Source organism: Rhinoderma darwinii, chromosome 10 (genome assembly GCF_050947455.1).
Source record: "Rhinoderma darwinii isolate aRhiDar2 chromosome 10, aRhiDar2.hap1, whole genome shotgun sequence".
NCBI lineage: Eukaryota > Metazoa > Chordata > Amphibia > Anura > Rhinodermatidae > Rhinoderma > Rhinoderma darwinii.
The window spans coordinates 3,532,047-3,552,374 of NC_134696.1; the positions used below are offsets into that span (position 1 = coordinate 3,532,047).

A 20,328-nucleotide genomic window follows, 5' to 3' on the forward strand; every position below is an offset into this window, starting at 1 on the left:
CTGTGTTATCTGTGGTGTTACATAGGACTGCAGGTAACATCTACTACATTATCTGTATTCAGAGACTTATCACTGTGTTATCTGTGGTGTTACATAGGACTGCAGGTAACATCTACTACATTATCTGTACTCAGGGTTATCACTGTGTTATCTGTGGTGTTACATAGGACTGCAGGTAACATCTACTACATCATCTGTAATCAGAGAGTTATCACTGTGTTATCTGTGGTGTTACATAGGACTGCAGGTAACATCTACTACATTATCTGTAATCAGAGAGTTAGCACTATGTTATCTGTGGTGTTACATAGGACTGCAGGTAACACTACTACATTATCTGTACTCAGAGAGTTATCACTGTGTTATCTGTGGTGTTACATAGGACTGCAGGTAATATATAGTACATTATCTGTACTCAGAGTTATCACTGTGTGTTATCTGTGGTGCTACATAGGACTACAGGTAACACTACTATATTATCTGTACTCAGAGAGTTATCTGTGGTGTTACATAGGACTGCAGGAAACTTCTACTACATTATCTGTACTCAGAGAGTTATCACTGTGTTATCTGTGGTGTTACATAGGACTGCAGGTAATACTACTACATTATCTGTACTGAGAGTTATCACTGTGTTATCTGTGGTGTTACATAGGACTGCAGGTAACATCTACTACATTATCTGTACCCAGAGAGTTATCACTGTGTTATCTGTGGTGTTACATAGGACTGCAGGTAACATCTACTACATTATCTGTACTCAGAGAGCTATCACTGTGTTATCTGTGGTGTTACATAGGACTGCAGGTAACAACTACTACATTATCTGTACTAGGAGAGTTATCACAGTGTTATCTGTCTGACAGTCTTGTCGCTAGGGACACATTGTAACATTCAGAGTCTCTTGGTCTGTGGTTGCCAGGCAGCACTACCCTAGTAACCAGTCTGTATCTAATTACTCAGGCCTCCATCTCTCTGACAGTCCTGAACGGAGGGGACGAGGAGGCCGCCAGGACTGTCTGTATCCCTTACTGCCACATTACTCAGATCTTTACAATATTACATTTTGGTAGAGATCCCCTTTAACCCCCAGAATCCAGTCATTTTCCGCATACGTCACAATGACTTATCGCCAGGATTTTGCGGCAGGTTCCATTTCTCAACGCTTTTAATTGAGAAAAAGAAATGTAACTGCAATGAAAACCGCACGAGCGCGTTCACATGTTGTATCACGGCAGCGCTTATTCAGTCCTCCACCATTTACGCCAAAATTGTGTTTGTATTGAACGGCTCAATTCTCAGGCGCGGTAGAGTTGGGCTCCCCTGGTCCTTAAAGCGGGGGTTATACTATACGCCCCTCACCCTCAGTCCCAGGTCTATTCCTGTGTGACGGACGCCATTGTACCCGAGCACATACAGGATTTGGGCACAGCGTCCCCTGTACAGAGGACTTTATAGACAGAGCGGGGACTTTTATTTTCTAGAAATTGTGCCCCCCCCCCCCCATTATTGGAGCCCTAGGCAGCCGCCTCCTTGTCCAATATCATTATAGAATCCAATAATAAATACAATTCCCCACTGATACATTGTATCACACATTATGCGCAGGACGTAGACAGAACATCAAATTAATATTCTGTACCGGGCTGCGCCGCACGCCGCCGGCCCCCGACTAACTTCTGAGGGAGATTACCCTTCAGCTTTATTGAAGTCAGACGCCCGGCTGCGGAGGAAGCGACCTCTTTACTTTCTGTACAAGAGAACTAATTAATAATTCACGGAGAGCAGACGAGAGCGAATACCTGCGTTTGTTTCAAGCTGTCAGCGTGATGGGATCGGTTGGCGCTCACTGAGACCGACAAACAAATCACCTCACGTTACCGAGACACGCTGCTTTGTGTAAATACGGAATTCTTCATGTGCCGCTGTCAATTGTGCGTCGGTTCTACAGGAGCATCTTATATCAAACAGCTCGCAAGTTGCTGCTATTGTGACACCTGAGGCAGGAGCGGAGGCCGTCGCCGCATCCCAACCCTCAAAACACGCAGTCAGCGCGTCTTCAATTAGAAAATGTAGTCACTGAGATGGTTAATAAGGGGATATTGTTATCGAAGTTACCTCCCCCGGTCCTTTCGGTGGTACTATTCATGTGTCAGTCTACACTGCAGTCCTGTCATACTATTCATGTGTCAGTCTACACTGCAGTCCTGTCATACTATTCATGAATCAGGAAGAACATGATGAGCAGTGCTGTAGTGGACATATACAGTAAGGGTATGTGCACACACACTAATTACGTCCGTAATTGACGGACGTATTTCGGCCGCAAGTCCCGGACCGAACACAGTGCAGGGAGCCGGGATCCTAGCATCATACTTATGTACGATGCTAGGAGTCCCTGCCTCTCCGTGGAACTTCTGTCCCGTACTGAAAACATGATTACACTACGGGACAGTTGTCCTGCAGCGAGGCAGGGACTCCTAGCGTCGTACAGAAGTATGATGCTAGGAGCCCGGCCCCCTGCACTGTGTTCGGTCCGGGACTTGCGGCCGAAATACGTCCGTCAATTACGGACGTAATTAGTGTGTGTGCACATACCCTATAAATGGTGGGATGAATCCATGATAAACCTAGGAATACTGCACGTGCCTACAGAAAGCCATAAAAGAAGATAAATGGGACACACAAGACCGGGAGGGTGCAGAGGTGACCCCGCGTTCTCCTACAGCTGTGAGCGTATGATCCGCTACGTTATTCTTGTTGGGTGAGTGTCCCTTTAAGTTTCCACAGTGTTTGACGCGTAAACCGCGCCGCAAGACACGCCAAAAAACGGCCGAAAATGCCTCCCATTGATTTCAATGGGAGGCAAAGGTGGTTTATACCGCGAGCGGAAAAACCGGCTCGTGGGAAAAAGAAGGGACGTGCCCTATCTTCGGGCCTTTACGCCTCTGACCTCCGATTGACATCAATGGGAGGCAGAGAAAGCGTATTTGGCAGCGTTTTATGCCCGCGGCAAAAATCGGCGTGCAGGGAGAGGAAAATCTGCCTCTAAATTACAAACTCAATTTTGAGGCAGATTTTCCTCCTGCCAAAAACTCTGTGTGAACCCGGCCTAAGAGGATCAGATACATTGTATTCCCCTGTAGCGTTACATGTTGCACTGACTCCGCCTCTGTATGAAGTTTCTGTAACTTCAGAGGCTCGATGAACCAGGGGCCACCGCGCTGGGACCCCTCTATCCGACACATGACAGGAGAATATGCCCCGCACTCCTCCTCGTCTCAGGTTGTTATGGGAACTGGCACAAAGACGAGTCAGTCGCGGGCGCGCTCCGATGTCCTTCATCTCATGAGGGAAAATACATTGTCATGCTGAAAACACCCGGAAGTGTCAATAACGTAAAGGTGAAAATGTCCACGTTGTTTTTTTATCCTCTTTTCTATATAAAAGAAAAAGCAAAAAAAAAAAAAAGAGAAACAATCCTGCGAGCGTCCGTAACCGCCCCGGCGAGGGATGAAAAAGACGGCGATCACAAAGAAAATCCTTATTTAAATCAGAAGCCGGCGCGGTGATCAGCGGATTCCTGCGGGTCCGGGTTTTCTAACCTCCGCCGTAATACATGGACGTGCCGGGACCGCCGGAGTAGTAGCTGCTGTTATCGCGCTCTCTCTTTTACGGCTCATGACGCCGCATGCCCGAATGGGAACTCGCAGAAATCCCGGCATCTGCGGCACAAACAGCCGCATTCACATGAATAGAACCGATTTTCAGTTGCAAAAAATTTCTGCAACACATTCTGCCGCGTGTGACCGCAACGTAACGAGACGTTCCAGTCATGAGGTTCACGTCCAGACTGAGCAAAGCTACAGCATTAAAGAGCAACTCCACCTATACCCGTCCACTGGTACATCTTGCATTTGGCGCATATTTCCACCACCGATCCGTTGTCCCATCCATTGTATAGAACATTCCAGTGTCGCCTTAGAATTTGACCTTATTAAAGGGGTCTCCGCTGTAGACCATCCCTACTTGTTAGTAGGGTCCCTAAATCTGCCTAGTGTAACTGCACCCTTATCGGACCCATGCACACGGCCGTGCCCATAATCACGGGCTGCGATTGCGGGCACGGCCGGCCACGGACAGCCGTCTACATTTTCGGCCCGTGCTCCCATACAAAGTGTGGGCGCACGGCCCGGAAAAAGCAAAACATTGGACATGTACTATCTTTTGCGGTACAATTCTACGGCCCGGACACCTTCCCGTAAATAAACGGGAAGGTGTCCATGGACAATAGATGTGAAAGGTTCCGTAATTGTGAACTGTAATTGCGTCCCGCAATTACGGACGACTTTTACGTTCCTGTTCATAGGGCCTTAAGCAGCGGTTTTACGGACCCATTCAGTTCTATTGGCCGCGGACACCTTTCCATATCGCTGCGGATGGGGTCCGCGCCGTAGAACTGTGCCGGGAATTATGGAGCATGTCCGTATTTTACGGCCCATGCTCCCATACAGCAGACGGCCGCGTGATTACGGGCATGGACATGCACACGACCGTGTTTTTATCTATCCGTAAATACGGATCCGTAGTCATACGTAATTCATCCGTATATACGGAACGGTATCCGCAAATGCGGTCCGTAGTGAATCCGTATTTGATCCGTATATACAGATCCGTAAAAATGGATGTCGTAAGGCTGCAAATGATGTCATCAACATGTTGCATAGCAACACTTCCATAAATATAGACGGTGTACGGATGCACAACCGTAGGCGTCCGTATATATGGAAGCGCCCATAGGCTTCTATGGGAGAGTCCGTGCCGTAATTACGGACAAGGGTAGGACCGATTTCTATAATGTTTTCAACACGGACACCCATCCGTAAAAATACGGAAAGGTGTCTGTGGCCAATAGAAATGAATGGGTCCGTAATCGTAATTACGGATGAAAAATACGGTCATGTGCATGGGGCCTTATTAAGTCCAGGCTGACACACGACGCCGCTGTACGCAGGAGGAGTGATGTTGAGTGCAGCCTCGGCACCTGTGTCATATAACCGCGCACGCCCCGTTATTAATGGTACTCCGGCTCGGCCAGGACAGGCGCTCAGTCTTCAAGGTAATTAATTTCTCATCAGACATTGTTACTATTTGTGAATCTTATCATTTATTTGCGCTTCCAATTGTCCTGTGCGGCGCGAGGCGCGGATTGCCGGGACTACGAGGATTCTTCAAGCTGTCGCTGCGACGTGTTCATTATATCGTGCGCTCGAGGTCAAAACAACAATATTTTTAGAAGTAATTAATGGGAAGAATTCCGCCGTCATTTATTATGAATGGTGTTTGTAGAAGAAGAAAAATGTTTCCTGGTCACACAAATTAATAATCTCCCGGAGCAGCGGAATAAGGAGCCTCCGATCCGGGGCCGAGTATGAGGAGCGGATGAGGGGGGACGGGGCCGAGTATGAGGAGCGGGTGAGGGGGGACGGGGCCGAGTATGAGGAGCGGATGAGGGGGGACGGGGCCGAGTATTGGGAGCGGATGAGGGGGGACGGGGCCGAGTATGAGGAGCGGATGAGGGGGGACGGGGCCGAGGATGAGGAGCGGATGAGGGGGGACGGGGCCGAGGATGAGGAGCGGATGAGGGGGGACGGGGCCTAGGATGAGGAGCGGATGAGGGGGGACGGGGCCGAGGATGAGGAGCGGATGAGGGGGGACGGGGCCGAGGATGAGGAGCGGATGAGGGGGGACGGGGCCGAGGATGAGGAGCGGATGAGGGGGGACGGGGCCGAGGATGAGGAGCGGATGAGGGGGGACGGGGCCGAGTATGAGGAGCGGATGAGGGGGGACGGGGCCGAGTATGAGGAGCGGATGAGGGGGGACGGGGCCGAGTATGAGGAGCGGATGAGGGGGGACGGGGCCCCCGAGATGAAGGTTTATCCCATCTACCATTTCTTTTTACTTTCTCATTTTGATCTACATATAATAACGAGAAACTTTACAAATCCTCTGCTTTTCTTGTCTCTTGGGGACCTTGAATGACAGTGTTTTATGCTCCAGTCACACCCAAAGCTGCCTTTACAATTCCCTACAGAGGATTGCCTAGACTGAACACAACTGTAACAAAGTCTCAGCGGTGAGAACTTTTTGGTCTGAACAGGTTTTTTTAGTCTCTGATGTGAATGTTGACCTTCACTGACAGCAAGCAGAGTTGTTGAAAATAGTATGGTTAAAACACAAAGGAAGAAGATGCATCAAAACTGGTGCAAAGGAAAAGTAGAGGAGCCGTTCTTGGCAATGAATCAGATTCCATCGCCCTTTTTTTTTTTAAGCCGCTTGTGTTCTACTTTGTCAGAATCGTCTTTATCCGCAGCTTTCATCGGTTTTCCATTTGCGACACCTTAAAAAAAGGGGGGGGGGAAGGTGTTCGCGTTTTAACATCTCCACACGCAGATTTCTTAATTAAACATTACGAGACGAGCTGCGAAGCGCTAATCGCCATTAACAAGAGCGCTAATTATACGACGGTACGCCTCGCCTCGGACAGCTGGGGGAGAACATTAACCCCCTTTCTATATTTAAAGATTTATATTTCATCATTAATAAAAGCACAACGTTGAGGCGCGTGTAACGCTGCGCCGTAGAAAAACGGTGCTAAACTTTTCCTTCATATTTGATCAGCGCCATTTATCACATTTCTCAATATACCATATACCGGTCTTACTACTACTGCCCCCTGGAGGACAGACACATGCCCAGCAGGAAGCTCAATGGCGCAGTAGTTCGTTCTCCTTCGTTGCAGCACTGGGGTCCTAAGCGCAAACAACCAGGGGCCACATCTACATGAAGCTCGTACGTACGTTCTTCCCGTGTTCTCTAGGAGATTAGATTGCTGGCCTTACTGGAGTCGGGGGCTGATATGTGACCACCATGCTGTGGACAGTGCTGCGGCATATGTTGGCGCTATATCAATAACCGCAGTATATACCATGTGCCTGGTCTCAGTGACGGCATGTGTGATGATTCGGGCGCCGCTCCTATAATGGATTATAAATGCGCTTTCATTTCCCGCATTGTGCCCAGTAGCCACGTGGCTAATGAATGTCATAATGTGCGGACATTAAAGACTCAATGTTCTGAGCGAATATCAAACAACACGCGCAGCTAATGGAGACTAAATGTACCGATGTAATTGCCCCTATCAATGGCTGCGATCTCTCCCTCCATTATCCCCGAGCAGCTGGAGAATGGCGCTCATATCCTCGGTGAAAATCAGCCCCACAGGAACAGACAGCGAGGAGTCCCCGGAGACGGAAGCTGCGCCCGCGAGGGGAGAATTCACTCAGGATATTTGTCAATGTTTCTATTTTATTCTGAAATCTCATCTGTCTCCCTCGTAACAAGCCTGTCAGCTGTGTGAGCAGGACTAGGCAGGACACATATTCAGCCTTGGATGTAAGCAATGAATGTATCCATTCAGTAACAGCAAGCAGGGATCTTGAGGGTTTGAAACACAAAGTCTATTAATGTTTCTGAGCAAGATTCATTTACATCGTACTGGACACCGGCCCTTTAAAATATTTATAATTTGTTATAAATTGTATCAATATATATATTGGCTGCCCCCCCCTCCGGAGCAAGGGGGGGGACTACATCTCTCATCGTCCTAACAGGGGGGGGCTCAGGTCTCTAATATTGTCTGTTGTTGTTTCTAGATGGGCGAAAGGCGGACAACTGCTGAAGGAAGTGACGGAAGAAACGTACGAGACGGTGGTCGATTATTCCTACTTCTCAGAGCCGGTATCCTGCGAGGTCACCAATGCCCTGGGCAGCACCAACATCAGCAGAACGGTGGACGTTTATTGTAAGATACCCCAACACAGCGGCCCCCCACCAAACCATGTGATCATGTGACAGACTCTTTAACCCTTGCACTTCTATTCTTCTCCACTACAGTTGGGCCACGCATGGCCACAGAACCTGAATCGGTCGTGGTGGACCTCGGATCAGAAGCCACCTTCCATTGTGCGTGGATTGGTAACCCCTCCCTAACCATTGTCTGGATGAAACGCGGATCTGGGGTGGTGAGTACAAAACGTCCTAGAACTGGTACAGCGCGAAATGTTCCCCTGAACCTTCTGTTACGGAGCGGCGCTAAAGGGGAAAAGTCACACGTTGCACCACGTCAGTTGGAATTGCAGAACTAAAGTCTCCATATAGCCCTGACCTTAGATAAATTAGTCTGTTTGTAATTCAATTTCTCACCATTTCTAAGAACTCTGCTTGCTGCCAATGAATGACAGCGCTCTGATACACTAATGAGCCGCGCACCTGTGTGAGGTCTGTACAGGTTTTTTCGTCTGAATGTAAATGATGAACGTTCCCATTTCTGAAGACCAGAAACCTATATGTCAGCAAGAATATTTACATTCACTGACAACAAGCAGAGTTCTTGCGAAAGATTAGCAATTTAACAAAAAATGGGGGAATTCATTAATTGTTCTATGCCACTTAGTGACAAAAATGACAATTTTATCTTCAAATTGCAACATTTTTACACAAACGCCGCTCACGGAATTTCACAAAAAGTGAGCGGAGCTTAGCTGAGGGGGCGGGGTCACACGGGAATTGTAACCTCCAGTCAGCAGTGAGTGACTCCGCCCCCTACGCCATTGTTTAACACTTGTCCATCAGTCTCATAAGAACAGGACTGCGATTCTCGTCTCCAGCCCGTTCAGAGCCTGAACCTTTACAGCCGGAGCAGAACCGCGGCTGAAGCTTTGACATTTATTCTTGAATCACTTTGTGCTTTCCAGAGGTCGGGGCTTTACAGTCCGGACACGATCGCATTAAAGGCCGAATTTTTTTTATTTTTTTTAATTTGAAAATGTTCAACAGCGTCCATGTAAGAAACGACAAGTGCAAATAATTTTCTCAAATTGCAAATACAGAAACAGAAGGTTAGACCTGTCACCTTCAGACGTGGAGACCGCCATTACTGTGGGGGGGAGGGGCAATAACCGCGCCTCATTGAGGCGTGAGTCATGCGAAAATTTCACGAGAACCTAGGAAAATTAGATGAATGCAGTGGAATTCCTTTAATCAGGCATTTGATAATCCAGAAAGTCCGATAATCTAGCGATGTGACATTTCACAATAACCAAATACAAAGCCAGATCGGAAAATCCTCGGATTAGAAAAAAAACCTGTTATAATATCAGATTTGTAGGAAACTTTTATTCTGGGCCCCTGGTCTGGGAGGATCTCTACCCATCTGACTCTTCAATAATCCTCAATATCTGATAACCAAAGACCTGTCCGGTACCACTGATGCCAGAATAAAGTAATTACTATTTTCGGTGCACATAATGGCTTTTATCTATATTGTTATAATATCTGATAGTCTGGTACTTTCTGTTATCTGCCACTCATCTGCTCCTGAAATCCTTTGACAGCACTGTTCACAGCAGGCCATAAATTGAGATGTTTTCTTTTGCTTGTCTGGGTGTTTGTCTGCTGTCCTGACATCTAGTGGCCAGAATAAAAACTGCAATGTACCAAGGATAAAAAAAAAAGATGGAACTTTCCAACAATCCTGTCCCTTTAATAACAGGAAAGTCTCGCTTTTTATCTGTAGTGATGTCAGATTTAGAGCAGCTGGAAAGAAAACCTGAAACTACAACAATCATCATGTAACGATTGTGGCGTTTTCTATCGTTGTTCTGATATTTTGTATATTTTCTTTAGGTCCTGAGTAATGACAATTACCTGACACTAAAAAATGTGCGCCAAGAGGATGCTGGGAAATACGTTTGCCGAGCGGTCGTACCTCGGGTGGGTGCTGGCGAGAGGGAAATCACCTTAACGGTCAACGGTAAGGAACCAACCAGGGCACCACCTCTTCAAAAAGCGTGGAAAATGACCGCAATCCGCCAAATACGTAATGGATTCATGATAATTACATGAAAGTTTACAACGACCCCCATCAATCCCACATCAGATACAGCAGCAGGGAGTGACCTTCAATGACCTTATTCTTGTTCCGGGGATGGTCTTTAATATAATGTGATCCTTTAATATCGAGACCTTGCGTCTGTTCGTGTCCCGGAAAGTCGCGTACAAGCGGCGATCCTCGTCTGCGCTCCGAGTGCGGCGTAAATCAGTTTTTATCTCTTGCAGTGAAGCAGGGCGGCAGATTTACCTCTTTAATATTAGATTCCTGTTTATGTTCCTATTAAGAAGACGGAATAATAATTTCCCTGGCGCCATTTGTGTATGAGAAGAATCCCAGGCTTATCTTGTGTAACGACCACGGCGCACAGACAGATAGAGGAGGCGCGAGCGGCGTCCGACACCATGTTAAGATGAAGTACCGCGACTATGAACGTGGCGTCTATAATATTACATACCGCAGCAGTGGCGCAAAAGACGTCCGGAGCCATTCATCACATTAGATTGTGACGTAATATCAGGACATGTTCTCCCCGACAACCTGAAGTGCCAGTCGGGGGGGGCAGAAGTAATGGGCCCCCACCCTTCAGACTCTGCTTCATAGGCGTAGGGTGTCACCTGACCACACTCTACTCTGATGATTGGCTGATAGGGATGGGGGAGGGACTTGCATAATTACCCATTTCCTGCCCCTGACTGGCACTATAGAAGGTGGCGATTTAATGGATAATAAGATGTAACGAAGGTAACGCCGCATTAACCATCTAATTACCAGACAGCACATTGTAATCCGGTTATAAAAGTCTTCGAGTGCCCGCAGCCGCCACGTGGCAAAACCGCATGAGGTTTTACATCAAATTGCTACAATTTCGCAATGCGGTTTTAGGCCGTGCGACTTGTATAGGTGAAGAACAGTGAAACCAGCGGTTTTTTCGTCTGCCCAGCGAATGACCGCCACACGGCCGCTACATGTACGGGCACCCTTACAAATGTTCGTGTTGACCCCAGAGATCATTATTCCAGCGGCTCGAGGTCGGCCATATTGGCTGAACCGTCGCCACATTTGTTGCCACCTCTGCAGGTCGTTATCACCTTAAATTACCAACGGGCATAAAGCAAAGAATTCCGTTGTAGCAAGTCAAAAATTATTGCGCCATTGATGAAACATTGTTATAAGCCAGAAATAAATAAAACCGCGCACCCGGCACGTTCAGACGCCGTCTCCGGGATCTTTCTCCTTTAACGTATTCGACTCAAGTGCAAAATGAAAGGCGCACGGTTTGACCTTAGGCATTAGGACCCCCCCAGCCCCCGCAGCGATTAAAGTCAGATTGGGAATGTCAGCCTGGCTGCCCTCATCTCCTCATCTCCCTCATCACAGTCGGCCTCCTGTCCCTAAACAACACACATACTGCGATAATGCAATAAGAAGCGCGCAGGAGCGGCGAGGAGACCCGCCGGTGGCGTCGCGTTCAGCCGGGATGAGGAATGCACCATTTGGTTTTATCTCGCCGTGCCTTACAAAGTGATATTGTTTTCCTTCCGCTCGCGCTCTTATCGACAGCAGGAGTTTAATTACAATTAAATAGCTGGCAGAAAACAAAACCAGCAGTAAGGAAAGAACGCGGGCGGGGGAGGGGCGGACGCCGGAAAATTTCAATGAAGACAGACGACGTAAAACGAGAGTGCGGTTACCGGGGGAAAGGCGAAAAATGACAAGACAACTGCTCAAACCGGTGACCAGCCGGACGTTCCGGTGTCGTCGCAATGTTTTCTGGTAAAAAAAAACGGTTCACAAACATGAGGGGTTAAAAGAACACGACAGACTTTTCTCACCGCTCAATCTCGGGGACGTTTGTGAATTTCTGGATAAATCTCATCAATATAAAGTTCTTCGGATCCGCGGCTCTGACCCGTAGTCTAGTTTCCCGCCACGTGCGCAGTTGTATATAATGTACGGCAGGCGACATGTGGCGGTGGATACAGCCCCCCCTCCCCCACATTCCAGATCTAGTGGATGAGTTCAGTTCTGTCATCCGCGGTGTTGTAATTCTAGGATCCGGCGCTCGACCATATGTTACCACAGCTCCGAAGCTAAACGCCGCCGAGTGCGAGGCTGGCAGCCCGGCGCCGGCAACAGCTGTGTGGTTAAAAATGCATAGAAAACTGTGCGTGGAAGGAGGCCCAGCGCGGACCCCGGCATGAAGAGCTGCCGCCGCCACAGCCCGCCAATCCCGACTCCCCAAAACGTATAAACATAACAAATTTTAATAATTGAGGCTGGGGATCCGGACGCCCCGGGGCACAGCGCGGAGCACATCACACCGCCCTCGGACTCCATGTTTTCTCTCGCAGCGATGAGCGGAAACGTGATACAACTTTAAATGAGGCCCCTGATTTCTTACAGATCGATCAGCTGATAATGAGACGAGCGGCACAAAATAGGAGCGAACGATTCCCAAAGTTACTTCCATTTAGATACAAGGAAGCAACAAAAATCTGGATACAAAGATGCAAATAGCCATTAAAGAGATAAATAATGAGGATGGGGGAGGGGTAGACTTAGCACCGGTCACACATAAGCTGCTAATTATTAACTTGTTAGAGGAACCGAAAACACTGGTCAGTCTAAGCTTCCCGGCTCATGAATAGAATACCAGAATAACAGTGAATACTGACACCGTGACAGCGTAGCAGGGGGGGGGGGTCACACAGAATCTGTTACCCGTGTAAGAGGCAAAGAGAACTCAGAAACAGAACATTAAAAGCCTTTTTTATTTTAGAGGGGAATGTCCATTAAGGTCTGATCATGAGACGCTACAAAGCTATGGAGATTCTTATTACAATGTGACTTTATGTTAAACAGGGGGAGCGATGCATTGTGGGAAGTAACAGCTCCCCAACAGCTAATAAACCCATAGACATGCCTGTAATAAAATGAATTCACCGGGCGTCTGCTAAACGGAAGGACGAGGGGGCGAGCGCAGGGCGACAAGACGACGTCCGCCACAAGGTGACCCCGTAACAAGGAGGAAAATCTATAGAGTCTCTCTGCGATTACAGTAAACACTGGCGGGATCTATAGAGCACACAAAAGCCATCATGTGACCTGTCACCTCCGCCCCACCGACCCGTCATCGAAACGTCTCCACCTCAATACACGAGCATAGGTACCCCGCTACAGGCGCAGAACATGTGGAATGTACCAATGGTGGGCGATGTATGCAGCTGTATGGCATACGCTGGGGGACAGGATAATGACACGCTGACACCTGGGGGACAGGATAATGACACTTGAGGTACAGGATAATGACACGCTGACACCTAGGGTACAGGATAATGACACTTGGGGTACAGGATAATGACACGCTGACACTTGGGTTACAGGATAATGATGCTGACACTTGGGGTACAGGATAATGACTGACACTTGGGGTACAGGATAATGATACACTGACACTTGGGGTACAGGATAATGACCCTGACACTTGAGGTACAGGATAATGACACACAGACACTTGGGGTACAGGATAATGATACACTGACACTTGGGGTACAGGATAATGACCCTGACACTTTGGGTACAGGATAATGACCCTGACACTTGGGGTACAGGATAATGACCCTGACACTTGGGGTACAGGATAATGACCCTGACACTTGGGGTACAGGATAATGACCCTGACACTTGGGGTACAGGATAATGACCCTGACACTTGGGGTACAGGATAATGACCCTGACACAGGTTTTGTGATTTGCCGCAGTGATTGGATACTGTGAGTCGCGTGCTGTAACCGGGGGCTGATATTCGGGGTTCGCGGACTCTTCAGACGAGAGGTGACATAAGGAATACAATGCGTGGAGACGTTTCACATCATACAATAAGAGGCTCCTGTATCCACACACGCTAAAGAGGGGCCCCGGGGAGCCACCTGGTGCCAACCCTAGAACAATGAGCAATGTCAGACCCAGACATCTGCCCAAGAGCTTGCACTCTACAGGAGGAGAATAGCTGGAGCCACAGCTCCCCCTGCAGGCCACTGAGGGGTAGTGCTCTGCGCAGGGAGGGGAATCTGTGCGGTTTCCTGGGATTTTCTGACTTTATTCCCACGCTGCGTTCTTTATCTCGGCGCGGCCGCCTCGTGCTTCTATTTTATTATTTTTACTGCCTCTCACCCGGGACGTGTAAGTGAATTTTTCAGCCATTGTGCAAGCAGAAGTAGGTCAGGGCGGGTTTTCTGTCTCATTCCTTCACGAACAGCAAGCAGAGATCTTGACAATGGGGAGGATTGGCTCTGCAGTGAATAATCTTTACTTCCATAAGACTTCACGAGTGTTTGTTACAATAGACAATGTATAAAACAGAATTGTTGTGTTTCATGCCGCAGGTCCCCCGATCATCTCCAGCACGCAGACGCAGCACGCCTTACACGGAGAGAAGGGGCAGATCAAGTGCTTCATCCGCAGCACCCCTCCCCCAGACCGGATCGTGAGTATGGATCACAGGGTCTTTTCTTTGGGACCGGTTAGAAGCTTCATTTTCAGATCTCCCCTCATTCAAACACGGACACAAAATTCTGCCGCCGCCGCTTTCCTACGAGCCATTTGCTGTATTTTGCATACGCGTCATTCAGCGCTGCTCTCCGTCCCTTGTTTTTTTGCGGTCGGATAACGCCCGCTACTCTGCAGAAGATCTCCTCAGACCTATTTGTAGCAACAACAGTCGGTGGCGTCCAAAATGGGGGAATTAACTCCGTCTCCCGATGAGGATTTTCCCTCTTGCTCTCAACTAAAACTAGCGATTCATTGGAACAATCTCTCCGTGAAAAGTGCCGCACTTAAAGGGACATCACCCCGCTGCTCAGTCACGACGTCCAAGCTCTGGTCTAAGGGCCAGATAATTTTTTTAAAGTTTTTTGACGCAGAAACCGTGTCGGAAAAATGCGTCAAAAAACGGCCAAAAATGCCTCCCGCGCCAAAAAAACGGCCCAAAATCTGCAAGCAGCAGATTTTATTTCTGTGTGTAAATGAATCCAACATGGAGTATAGAAGAGAATCTTGTTTTATGCTATACTCTAGTTGCATCCGAAGCTGCACTGACCGTACCACACGTCCCTGGAAACAAACAACAGTTTATCTACAATCAGAAATGCGGGAGTAAACGATAACATAGCTCAGGGGTCCGCAACCTACGGCACTCCAGCTGTTGTGAAACTACAATTCCCAGCATGCCTTTGGCTGGAAGTGCATGCTGGGAGTTGTAGTTTCACAACAGCTGGAGTGTCGGAGGTTGCTGACCATTTTCTTAGCTCCTGCAATGCATTGTATTCTATGAGTAGAACCAGCCAAATTTAATATGCAGCTCTTGATGTGATTAGAGTATAACACCTGGTGTCATTTGAGATCAGCACAAGATGAGGAAACTTGTAAACCTAGATTTAAAGTTTTTTTTTTTTTTTTTTTTACTTTCTAAAAGACTTTAATTCCTCAACATCTCTGCTGACTTGTCCTGCCCACACAGCTGTTTGGCTTGTTACAGGAGAGAGCTCTGATACACTGTAATGAGCGCAGTCTAGACAATCCTCTGTGGGGTAAACCTCCTGAACTCCAGACTGTTACAATGTATCAGCGCAGGTCAATGGAACGAATTATAAAGACAGGAGAGAGATTTGTGCTGCGGATGTGTTTAGCTCACAGAACATGGTCTACACTCGATGCAATTGTAACAAACCCTTCGCTGTGAGAAATATCAGAAACTGTTTTGCCACTTCCATTCACTGACAGAAAGCAAAAATATTTTTAAAAAGTGCAGAATGGAGACCTCAGCCTAGTTGTACAACTTTTCACCTTTATTTACATAGAACTGTAAAACCCCTTGAGCTTTGTAAATCTTCCCCGATAACAATGGCGTCCATGAGCGTGGCGCACGTCCGCGCAATTTTCCCAGAGAGTCGTGATTTTGTGAATTTACATTCTTAGCGTCTGCTCTGAATCCGGGCGGCGCCCGTCACCACAAGCGTCTCCCCCGGAGCCCACACCGCCCTCCTGTGTACCGGACACGTCTACCATCCACAACTCCTATTCCGGAGCCTCCAGTCGATACGCAGCTTCTCCACCGCGTCCTGCGCACATTCCAAAAATAAAACCAGGACAGCTTTGATCTTCTTTCTATCAATTCCAGCGCCCGCAGGCTCACAGATCGCTGAGGGGGAGAAGACGCTTTGTGTTTCTATTTTTACCTCTTCCACCTACACACAAACAAGGATCTCGCCAAGCCCGTGCGTTCTGTGCCGGAGACGCACAAACACTGATGGACTGATTAAGAGATAATCACGAGAGAACAAGTAATTGCATTACATATATACCCAGTCCCAACCCCCCCGGGGGACTTATCAGCTCGGTGGTCCCTGCACAGTAACGCCGCTCCCATCACTCACATTGGAAAACTCAGTTATAAAGTCCCAAATGATTCCTGTAACTTGGACCTGCAGCCGCCATGTTTCATATGTCTGCACCACATCCCCCACCACCACCGGAGGCTGTCCCCTCAGGGTATGTTCACGCGCTGTGTTTTCAGCCATTTTTCAGGGCGTTAAAGCCTCGAAAAACGCCTGAAAAAACGGAAGTTGAACGCCTCCAAACATCTGCCCATTGATTTCAATGGGAAAAACTTTTTTTTCGTTCAGGCGGGGCGTTTTTTTTACACGGCCGTTTGAAAAAATGGCGCGTATAAAAAATCCCCATAAAAAGAAGTGCATGTCACTTCCGGAGTCGTTTTTCATTGTGTCGATAGAAAAACAGCTCCAAAAACGCATAAAAAAACGCCTGATGCTTTAAAAACGGCTGAAAATCAGAGGCTGTGAAAACATCTCCGTATTTTACAGCCGCTTTTACTTTAGCGCGTGAACACGGCCTCAGAGTCCAGGAAGAAGCAAGCACTGAATGTTTGTGCCCTATAAGAACTCATTGTAGTTTCTGTTATTTCCTTTCTGAAACAACACGTCTTCAGGGTAAAGGCTGGAATCGCACGACCATGTTACGTCTGTAATGGACGGAACGTATTTCGGCCGCAAGTCCCGGACCGAACACACTGCAGGGAGCCGGGCTCCTAGCATCATACTTATGTACGACGCTAGGAGTCCCTGCCTCTCCGTGGAACTACTGTCCTGTACTGAAAACATGATTACAGTACGGGACAGTTGTCCTGCAGCGAGGCAGGGACTCCTAGTGTCGTACATAACTATGATGCTAGGAGCCCGGCTCCCTGCACTGTGTTCGGTCCGGGACTTGCGGCCGAAATACGTCCGTCCATTACGGACCGAACATGCTCGTGTGATTCCAGCCTTAGGTCAAGAAGTTTCCTCATCGGCACATACATAGAAATACAAGGTCCAGCCAGCTAATTGGCTGCATGTAACTCAGATTCTGATTGGTGCTTCAGAGCGTGCTGTGATTTCCTGCTCTGAGAAAGGCAGAAGGAGCTGCTTCCCTCATTGTTTCGGCACAGAGCTGATGGTTTTAAATCAGAGTAGTTTCAATGCACAATAGATGCTGAAAGATTTTTTTCTGGAGGACAGATTTTGGATGAAACACCCCTCTAAAGTTCAGGAACATGTGAACATTTTACAGTTTGCATCTGGACATAATCTACGGGATAATGAGAAATCATTGCTCAGTTCGACTTTGACTTTATTAAATTGTTTTTCTGATCGGCAATCACAGATGGTGAGAGTTGAAGGTTCTATGACAACCCCGACTGTCTCAGGGCCCTGCTGGGATCACAATCATTATCCACATACTATAGAATATAGAGGAATATCTATAGGACGCCCTAGTAAAGCTTAGGGGGGCGGTCAGGTATCAGGTGTCAATGGCCTTTCCTGTAGTCCATTAAACCTTAGACTGTAGGGGGCGCTCCAGACACTTTCACTGCCCGCATAGGTGAAGTAGTACGACCTTGGCCCTTTAATACCGAGGCCGATAACGAGACAATTCTCGGAGAGCTGCAAACATTATAGCGCCGGTATCGGGGGGGGGGCTTTTGACACTTTGAAGCTTCTCTGCGGTTTTTGATTTATTTTTGCTGATGTATACAGAACAGATGACACGATTATTGTCCCCCTCTTAGGCCTGGTCATGGAAAGAGAACGTCCTGGAATCAGGGACCTCTGGCCGGTACACGGTGGAGACCGTCAGCACAGACGAAGGCGTCATATCTACCCTGAGCATCAGCAACATCGTGAGGGCCGATTTCCAAACCATCTACAACTGCACGGCATGGAACAGCTTTGGCTCAGACACGGAGATCATACGACTGAAGGAACAAGGTGAGCACCCGGTCATAGGACCTCCTCCATCTCGAAGTATGCGCAGATAGTGGGGGTGGTAGTACGAACTAATAAACAAAATAGGAGTGGGGAATATTATTAGCTGCCCCGGTTCATTGCATTTTAGTTTATTGATCTTTTTGCCTGCACCTCCTGCTGGTTCAGTGTCTGTGGATGGAGCACGCGCTGCTGTATTGCATTGCAGGAGATGTAGGTTATTTTCTTCTTAGGTGGGCATTGGTAGCAGAGGCTGCGGTTTGCTCTAGGACACTGCACGGCTGAGGAGGATTTATTCGATTTATTACTGTACTTACTGTAGAATGCAGCGCTCCTACCAGCGTATACGGCGGCGAATATTACTGCGCTATAAAGAGTTTTCGATTTACGGGTGACTTCACACCTCGTGATCACGAACATTGTGCAGAGTAGAAAAAACATAGAATTACATAAAGCTGCAAATCCTTTTCTTTATATTGTACTGATCTGGAGGTCTTATACTCCAGTCACATCTAGAGCTGCAGTCAGAATACTGGTTTACACTCAGTTTGCAGGACCTCACTTCTTTCTGCTGGTTCATTGTCTGTACAGAACATGCACCAGCCATTAGCTATCCTGTATGGATCTGGATATCATGCCTTCTCCGGGATGTCAGGGGATCTTCTGTTTCCCCGCAGGCTGTATGACCCTCACAATTCGGTCAGCACCTGCTTGTTTAATGATGAGATAGAGTTTGCACCAGGCAAAACTTTCTACAAACAAAATATAAAAATCAACAGTGCCGTGCATTATGGCATCTCCGCTAAGCAGAATTATTTAATGCAGCTTTGGATGTTATTGGAGTAAAACCATGTAACTCAAGATCAATACAGCCAAAGGTTTACAGAGTTATTCCACATCACATGTTGTGCAAACTGTGAAATGACAAGTTATAATTTGCAGTCACAGGTTCAGGACAGTGACACCCCCGGCGGAGGGTCTTGTGCGCTCCCGATAGCGTGCAGATCACCGCCCTGGTCACTATGGACCCCCCTCAGGGAAATAATCTGCAGCTAAATCAGATGAAGAAAGTATTTTCAATATATAGTAAAATAGTGTTTCTCCAGCGTCCATCATGTCACACCCATTCGGTTCACCATCGCCTGAAGCTGCGGGGAGGTCGCGCAAATCTGTCACCCGGATCCCACGGCATTCAAATGCTTTACTAGAAATGTCTCCAGAAATACAGATCTGCTACACAAGGAAGGGAAATGAAGACCATCTGTTAGAGAAGTTTAGACTGGAGATGTTTGACTTGTGTAATGTCGGGCAGCCGGAGGGCCCGGTACGATATTACACGGCGCACAGTTCATCACCGCAACCTCATTACATTGTCTGTAAGGTTATTATGGCGGCTAATGTAGTAGAAGGAACGAAGGAGCCTTCAAGGTGAAACCTGACACCAACCGCTCACGTCGTATTCGTTTACAAAAAGTGCGCAACAGACTAAGGCCCCATGCACACCAACGGATTTTTGTGCCCGCAATTCACCTGCAAATCTGCAAGTGAATTGCGGCCCCTTTCATTTCTATGGGCCCCTGCATGGCCCCGGAGACCGGACCGCAGAAAGAACGGGCGTGTCTGGGCTCATAGGAAATAATGGACGCAGCCACGTGCAGGGCCCACGATCTGCGGGCGGCTCGCGGGTGACAATCCGTGGCCGTCCGAGCTGCAAATCACAACCGTGCACATGGCTAGAGTCGTGTGCATGAGGCCTTACGGGAAAGAGGCGGCCATTTTGGTCTGGTTAGACCATCGCCAAAATAGACGCAAAATTAAATCCGGATCATAGGTTTATATTTGTATCTTTTCCATAGAGTGCAGAGGGCTGTAAAAAGAATCAGTTGTAGCAGCGCAGCTTCTTAGTGTAGCAGAGCGGAGTTTGTCACTTTGCACAGTGTTTGGCCCTACGCACACGGCCGTAATTTTGATCCGCATTTACGGATCCATAACTGCGGATCAAAATTCTGATCCATTCATTTCTATGGCCCATGGACACCTTCCTGTATATTT

General features: G+C 47.9%; 1 protein-coding gene across 5 annotated transcripts in view; it reads left to right on the forward strand.

Annotated features, from left to right (window-relative positions):
• Window positions 1-20,328, forward strand: part of KIRREL3 (kirre like nephrin family adhesion molecule 3) — a 614,569-nt gene that overhangs the window by 572,114 nt on the left and 22,127 nt on the right. For all 5 annotated transcript variants that reach the window (XM_075839161.1, XM_075839163.1, XM_075839162.1 and 2 more), the window contains 5 exons: window positions 7,716-7,864; window positions 7,957-8,084; window positions 9,748-9,874; window positions 14,341-14,441; window positions 18,081-18,279. In XM_075839161.1, coding sequence (XP_075695276.1) covers window positions 7,716-7,864; window positions 7,957-8,084; window positions 9,748-9,874; window positions 14,341-14,441; window positions 18,081-18,279 — 704 coding nt within the window. The remainder of the gene's footprint in view (window positions 1-7,715; window positions 7,865-7,956; window positions 8,085-9,747; window positions 9,875-14,340; window positions 14,442-18,080; window positions 18,280-20,328) is intronic.